The sequence below is a fragment of the Pongo pygmaeus genome, chromosome 20 (assembly GCF_028885625.2).
Source record: "Pongo pygmaeus isolate AG05252 chromosome 20, NHGRI_mPonPyg2-v2.0_pri, whole genome shotgun sequence".
In the NCBI taxonomy this organism is placed as follows: Eukaryota; Metazoa; Chordata; class Mammalia; order Primates; family Hominidae; genus Pongo; species Pongo pygmaeus.
The window spans coordinates 62029821-62037220 of NC_072393.2; the positions used below are offsets into that span (position 1 = coordinate 62029821).

The 7400-nt window shown below is 60.8% G+C and overlaps 1 protein-coding gene across 2 annotated transcripts; it reads left to right on the forward strand.

Moving 5' to 3' along the window:
* Positions 1 to 1735: 1735 nt before the first annotated feature.
* On the forward strand, positions 1736 to 7333 carry CCDC106 (coiled-coil domain containing 106). Of its 2 annotated transcripts, none has more exons than XM_054465686.2 (6): positions 1736 to 2425; positions 3149 to 3224; positions 3352 to 3456; positions 3555 to 3731; positions 5431 to 5643; positions 6584 to 7333. In XM_054465686.2, the coding sequence occupies exons 2-6, from the start codon at positions 3194 to 3196 to the stop codon at positions 6898 to 6900; spliced, it is 843 nt and encodes a 280-aa protein (XP_054321661.1). In that variant the 5' UTR covers positions 1736 to 2425; positions 3149 to 3193; the 3' UTR covers positions 6901 to 7333. The 2 variants fall into 2 exon arrangements, with proteins under 2 accessions (XP_054321661.1, XP_063513437.1); XM_063657367.1 differs by having other exon boundaries at positions 2093 to 2425; positions 3093 to 3224.
* Positions 7334 to 7400: the final 67 nt, after the last annotated feature.

The window sequence follows — 7400 nt, forward strand, 5'->3', positions numbered from 1 at the left end:
AGTACACAGATACGCAAAATATACGTGAACCAAGTTTCCTTTTTTTTTTTTTGAGACGGAGTTTCGCTCTTTTTGCCCAGGCTGGGGTGCAATGGCACGATCTCGGATCACCGCAACGCCTCCCGGGTTCAAGTGATTCTCCTGCCTCAGCCTCCCGAGTAGCTGGGATTACAAGCATGTGCCACCACCCCAGCTAATTTTGTATTTTTAGTAGAGACGGGGTTTCTCCATGTTGGTCAGGCTGGTCTCGAACTCCCAACCTCAGATGATCCACCTGCCTCGGCCTTCCAAAGTGCTGGGATTACAGGCGTGAGCCACAGCGCCCGGCCTCCTTTTTTTTTAGACGGAGTTTCGCTCTTGTCACCCAGGCTGGAGTGTAATGGCGTGATCTCAGCTCACTGCAACCTTCACCTCCTGGGTTCAAGCGATTCTCCTGCTTCAGCCTCCCAAGTAGTTGGGGTTACAAGTGTGTGCCACCATGCCCGGCTAATTTTGTACCTTTAGTAGAGACGGGTTTCACCATGTTTGTCAGGCTGGTCTCGAACTCCTGACCTGAGGTGATCCACACACCTTGGCCTCCCTCAGGGCACTAGGCCTCGAAACAAAAGTTTCTTTTTTTTTTTGAGACGGAGTCTTGCTCTGTCGCCCAGGCTGGAGTGCAGTGGCGCAATCTTGGCTCACTGCAAACTCCGCCTCCAGGGTTCACACCATTCTCCTGCCTCAGCCTCCCGAGTAGCTGGGACTACAGGCGCCCGCCACCATGCCCAGCTAATTTTTTGTATTTTTAGTAGAGACAGGGTTTCACTGTGTTAGCCAGGATGGTCGCGATCTCCTGACCTCGTGATCCGCCCGCCTCTGCCTCCCAAAGTGTTGGGATTACAGGCGTGAGCCACCGTGCCTGGCCCACAAAAGTTTCTTTACCATAGTTAGCTTTAGTATGTGCAGATTTTTTTTCCATCAACTATTATTATTATTTGAGACAGTCTCGCTGTGTTGCCCAGGCTGGAGCAGTGGTGCAATCTCGGCTCACTGCAACCTCCACCTCCCCGGTTTAAGCAATTCTCCTGCCTCAGCCTCCCGAGTAGCTGGGATTACAGGTGTGCACCACCATGCCCGGCTAAATATTTTTTTCAACTGCTGATTTCATCCTATTCTATTGAATTCTCCACCCATGAACCTGTAGTTTGGAAGAGACCAATCTAGGGCAGGTGGTTCCCCCTGGAATTTTTGGACCAGGCTGCAGTTTATCTGTAAAGTGGGGAGGGGAGGATCATGGTCACAGCTCTGCAGGCGGTGCAGACATTTAGATTCTCCCTCCATCCGGTTAAGACCTTGCTCTCATAAGGGCTGGCCACAGTCCAGAGCTTGGATGCTTCTGGTGAACAGGAGAGGCAGGTGGAGCTCAGCCTGAAGCTTAATAAACATCTGCTTATTAATTCATTTTTCTTGCCTGTCTATTTTGTGCCAGGCACTGTGCTAGGCCTCATTTGCTCTTCCGACCTTTTTTTTTGGGAGGAAGAACAACTCTTCCGTTCATACTCCCCAGAGTGGGAAAGAGCCTCCCAGAGGCTGCGATCATACCCCACCATCTGACCTCAAATAATACCAGCAACGCTCCTCTCTTCAGCCCTGACTATGGCCAGGTGCTGGGCTGAGCTTCTGTGTGTCACATCACTGCATCCTCACAAGAAATTTAGAAGGGCTTGTAATTTCCCCATTTTACAGGTGAGTTAACAGGCTGGGGAGGAGCAGGAACAGTCAGGACTGGAATCTAGCTCTGCTCCAAAGCCAGCTCTTAATTACCAACATGGGGATGGGGGTGGCGTGTTCCTGGCCCTCATTTTCCGGGAGATGGGTAACTCCCCCGATTTTGGCCCCCACATCCCTGAGAACCTTGGGGTCTGGCTGTAGGAGGTGGGGGAGCTCTGGGGGGTCCGCCCTGGCTAGTTCCTGAGAGCGCGTTAAAAGTAGATTCTCCTTTCGCTCCAACTTTCTCGGTGTCTCACTCTCCTGCCTTCTGGGCCCATTGGGCACACCGCCACCCAACCCGGGGACCCCCGGAGACTCGCCAGCTCTCCAGGATGGGAATTTCGTGATGTTCCCTGCCTGAGCTTCGGGGAGGGCGGGGGAGTGCTGTAAGGGGCTATCGCGCAAGTGCAGACCCTCTGCTTCTGCCGCAAACGGCGGGCCTCACCTGGATCCGGGGACTCTTCAACGAGGGGCGCTAGCCTGGCCCGACTGGGCGAGTCCCCGCGTCCCTGCCCGTTCCGTCGCTCAGTTCCACGACTCGCTCCCCTGCCGCCCCGCCTGTTCGCGGGTGGGTGGGCGCTTCCCTCGGCTCCCCGTGACACTTTGCAGACGCTCCCCGGCGCCGGGCATGGGCGCCGCCGCCGCCGTCGGTCCCCGAGCCGGATTCCGCGCGCGGGTGGGTGAGCGCGGGGGGCCTCGGCCCCTCGGACCCCGGGCACCCGCGGGCGGGGGATGGTGGCCGCGTTTGCACCCCCGCCCTGGTGCATGTCCCCACTGGGATCTTTCTACGACCGCTCCCCCTCCCACCCGCGGGACAAAGGGCGGGGGCGGGGGGGGCGCACCCCCACGCGTGACCTTTCCCCGTACTGCGCACGCGCCCAGCCCCCACCACCAGGGGAGGGTCCGCCCGCCCACGCGAGTGCGGGGGAGGGGTGTGGGGCCCCGAAGGTAGGGGAGGCAGCGCTCACGGGCTGGACCTCCTCCTACCCTGGGAAGTTGGGGCAGTTTCCCCCTGCACCTGCCTCTTCCTTAGGCCTGGTAGTGGCCCGCGATGAGAGAGGGTCCTTCCCCTTCAGGCCAGGTGTCCCTGCTCAGGCGACCCCTTGGGGCACCCAGCAATTTAGGGCTTCAGCTTCCTTTTCCTTCGATACCCAGGAGCCCACGTCCCCAGCTCACTTCTCCCCCAGGACCTAGGCGGCTGGGCCCCCTGCCCCTGACTCCAGGAGCCCAGGAGTTTGAAGCCCAGGCGCGTTTTGCCTCAGTCCTGGGGTCCAGGCTCCCTCCTCCCTCAGACCAGGGGTCCAGGGCAGAAGGTCCCTCCTGTCTCACTTCACCTCCCCCAGGATGGACCCTCGAGTCCATCCGCGTCTCTCCATTTGTGGCTGCTGTTTCTGTCCAGTGCCCCTGAGGCCCTCGGCTGCTGGGGTCCGCAGGAAGCCGCGCCATGAATGACCGGAGCAGCCGGAGGCGGACAAGTGAGGAAGCTGGGTCCCCTTCCCTACCCTGGGTCCCAGTGCGGTCGGCTCCAGGCTGCCGTGGTTGGGGGGTGGCCCGAAAGGCCCGGGGAATTCTCTGGGGTAACCCGGGGCCTCTCCTCTCCAGTGAAGGACGATGAGACCTTCGAGATCTCCATCCCCTTCGACGAGGCGCCCCACCTAGACTCACAGATCTTTTACAGTCTGAGCCCCTCTCGGAGAAACTTCGAGGGTGAGCTGAGGGGGTGTGGAGGGACTGGAGTCAGCTGGGAAGCCAGGCCCTGAGTCCCAGGGTGTGACCTGGTCCCCCCACCCTCGCTGTGTCCCTAGAGCCTCCGGAGGCTGCGTCCCCCGCCCTGGCTCTGATGAACAGCGTCAAGGCCCAGCTGCACATGGCTCTGGAGAGGAACTCCTGGCTGCAGAAGCGCATCGAGGACCTGGAGGAAGAGAGGGACTTCCTGCGGTGCCAGCTGGACAAATTCATCTCTTCTGCTCGGATGGAGGCAGGTGTGTGTGGGGTGCTCTGATCCACCTGCCTCCCTGTCCTGCTACTGGGTACCCGCTCACCCAGACTCAAGGCTCCACTGTTTGGCTGGATGGGTGGGACCTGCCATGTTGGCCCTCTTTGCTAGTCCCCTCCCTGTTTTGGGCCCCCAGGCCCAGCTTCCTCCTCGCTTGATTCCAGGGCCTCATTCCCATGAACTGTCTACTGGGGCCCGTCCTCCTGCCTTCTCCGTCAGCTCCCCAAATCCCATCAGCCTCCAGTGCCCTGCCATCTGCTTCCTCAGCCCATGGTGACTTCAGGGACTCTGGCACCTGAGAGCCCCTCTCTTCTGACTCCTAGGGGGGCCTTCCTTCATCTCTTTGGCTGAGAGGCCCACCCTACTTCTTTCGGTTTCCTCAGGGGGCCCCTGCTCCTCCTCCCAGCCCTGTCTTCTCCAAGATCCAAGAGTCCAGCCATCAGCCCTCCTCCTGTCTACCCGCCCCCCCGCCCCCCGTGACAGCAGGGGCTGTCTTCCCACCCACCCTGTCCCATCCTTGGTTAATGAGCACTCCTTCCCCATCAAAGACATTAAGTCCCTTCCTTTGTGGGCCTTTTTGGGTGGCGACCCCAGCAGGTGCTGTCCCTCAAACCCTGCCCGATTCCTGGGCAGTCCCCACCCACATACCGTACTCTGCTATAATTCATGGCCAGAAGCAGCCCAGAGAGCTCCCATAGCAGCCCCCAGCCCCAGCCAGTTCACAGCTAGCGTCTTCTCTTGACTGGTGGGACCCTGTGCCCTGCTTAATACATTTTGGACCCCAGCCCCATCCTCTTCCCCGGATGGTCAGGCTGTTTGCCAGACAGCCCATGTCCTGGAGAACCCACACTCTACCCCACCTACCCTCATCTCAGCCTTTCTAGCTCCTTGGCTGGGAAGACCCCTCAAAAGCTCCCACATCTCTCTTTGTGAATTCAATCCTTTCCCCCAAAAACTTGGGCAAGGGGGCTATGATCTTGTGGTGTCTCTGTTACTGGGAGCCCAGCATCTGGAGATCTGGCCTTTCCTCTGCTCGGGAACAAACCACCTCTGGCTGCCCTTGCCTGCCACTGTCTCCTCTCACTGATGGTTCCATCCTGGGTGACTGACTCCTTTGCACAGAGTTTGGCCCTGCGGCTTTGGCACTTTCCCAGTGGGGACCCTGGCACCAGAGCCCACCCCTAACCTGCGGTCTAGAGGAGTCTGTGTCTGGGCCTCCGCCTGCCGGCTCCCTCTGTCTAGATGGAGGTGGGACCCAGCCGCTGGACCCAGGGCCCCTGATTTCTCTCGGTCTGACCCCCCGACTCCAGCCAAAGCCTTGCTTGCCTCCTGGGTTTCCAGAGGCTACTCTCCAGAGGTCCCACCCGGTCCCCAGAAGTCTCTCCCTCCCCTATGGGAACCACACATAGTCACAGGGGTCCTGAGGCCCCTGGTCGGCTGCCTCCCCAAGACCTCTTGCCAACCCAGGCCTCTGAGAAAATACTCCACCCATTACCACCTCCCACAGACCCCAGCTGGCTCTACTCAGCCACCAGCGTCTCTACCGTACTCCCTGTCCCTCTGTCTCTTTAGGGGACCAGCCCAGGTTGGGGGATCCAGTTCGGGGACTGCAGCCTCTCTCAGTCCCGGGACCTGTGATGGGATGTCTGGTCCCGTAGTTCATGTGTGTGTCTCTGTCTCCCCAGAGGACCACAGCCGGATGAAGCCTGGGCCCAGGCGGATGGAGGGGGACAGCCGTGGTGGGGCTGGGGGCGAGGCCTCGGACCCTGAGTCAGCAGCCTCCTCCCTCAGTGGAGCGTCCGAAGAAGGCAGTGCCAGTGAGAGGAGGCGGCAGAAGCAGAAGGGAGGTGCTAGTCGGAGGCGCTTTGGGAAGCCCAAGGCCCGGGAGAGGCAGCGAGGTGAGTGGGGTACATGGGGTGGGCGCTGAGGGGCCTGGGCTGCTGAATTGCTGTGTGTCCTTCCCAGAGGCCCTCCTTTCTCTCCAAGCCCCTCCAGCCTTGCTGGAGAAAGACCCACCGGGTTCTGTCTCTCCCTCCTCCACGTGTGGTCCTGGGTTTTCTTTCTTTTTTTTGGGGGGTGGGGGGGACATTGTCTTGCCCTGTCGGCCAGGCTGGAGTGGTGCAGTGGCGCAATCTCACCTCACTGGAATCTCCGCCTCCTGGGTTCACGCCATTCTCCTGCCTCAGCCTCCCGAGTAGCTGGGACTACAGGCACCTGCCACCACGCCTGGCTAATTTTTTGTATTTTTAGTAGAGGCCGGGGTTTCACCGTGTTAGCCAGGATGGTCTGGATCTCCTGCCCTCGTTATCCGCCCGCCTCGGCCTCCCAAAGTGCTGGGATTACAGGCGTGAGCCACCGTGCCTGTCCTGTCCTGGGTTTACTTTAAATTTTCGTCCACCGTCGAGGGCAGGGCCACCTTGGGCACCTCCTTAACCTTCATCAGTAAGAAGGAGGTGCGCAGTAGGACCTACCTCACGGGGAGGGTGAGACTTGAATAAGTGAATTCACCTGAGACAGGGAAGGGAGGGTGATGTCTGCGGGGGGGGGTGGGGGGGTGCTGGGACCGCGTGGGTTGAACCCGGCCTCTTGGCTCATTTTGTCTCCTCACCCTCCTTCCTGGGCCTGCCTCTTCCCATTTCCCACTGGTCCAAGTTCTGGCTGCGCTTCTTCCCCTCCTCTCTGCCCCTTCCTTCCCTGTTGTTCTCCGTCTCCTCCTGCACCGGCCCGTGCTTCTGCTCGCCGAGATCCTTCCTTCACATGGCCGTTTTCCTTCCCGTGTCCGCCCCCTCGGTCTTGTCCCCCGCCCCTCACTTCCGTGTCCCCGCCTCCGCCCCTCAGTGAAGGACGCCGACGGGGTCCTCTGCCGGTACAAGAAGATCCTGGGCACCTTCCAGAAGCTCAAGAGCATGTCGCGGGCCTTCGAGCACCACCGCGTGGACAGGAACACCGTGGCGCTGACCACGCCCATCGCCGAGCTGCTCATCGTGGCCCCCGAGAAGCTGGCCGAGGTGGGCGAGTTCGACCCCTCCAAGGAGCGCCTGCTCGAGTACTCCCGCCGCTGCTTTCTGGCCCTGGACGACGAGACGCTCAAGAAGGTGCAGGCGCTCAAGAAGAGCAAGCTGCTGCTGCCCATCACCTACCGCTTCAAGCGGTGATCGCACCACGCCTCCGCGCCTCCGCCCGGGCCTTCCTCCCCCGCGGATCCCGGCCCTCCCCAGGCCCCCGGTGGATGACCTGCCCCTCTCCCCGCCGCACCCCTGCCCCTCCTCCTCGCTCCCTGGGTTGGGGGCTCCCAACCGGGCCCCCAAGCGCGACGGCCCCGGACCGGCCGCGGCCCCTTCCCGAACGCCGGCACCCCCTTCCGCTTGGGCTGCCCAGCCCTGTCCTCGCCGGGCCCCTTCCTCCTGGAAAACCAGGCAGGCGGGTGCCCCCCCCCGCCTCGGGTGGGGGACTGTACAGACGCCATCTCCGCCCCGCCCGCGGAGGAGCTGCCCACCTGATTCCCGGACAGACCTCCCCAACTCCGCGTGAGACAGAGAATTATTCAGAGAATTTAAATTAAAAAACGACGTGAAAATTTGGAATAAACTTGGCTTCAGCCTCTTCCTAGGAGGGGGACGTGTCTGGGAGGGGGCGGCCGTTGCCCCGAAGACGG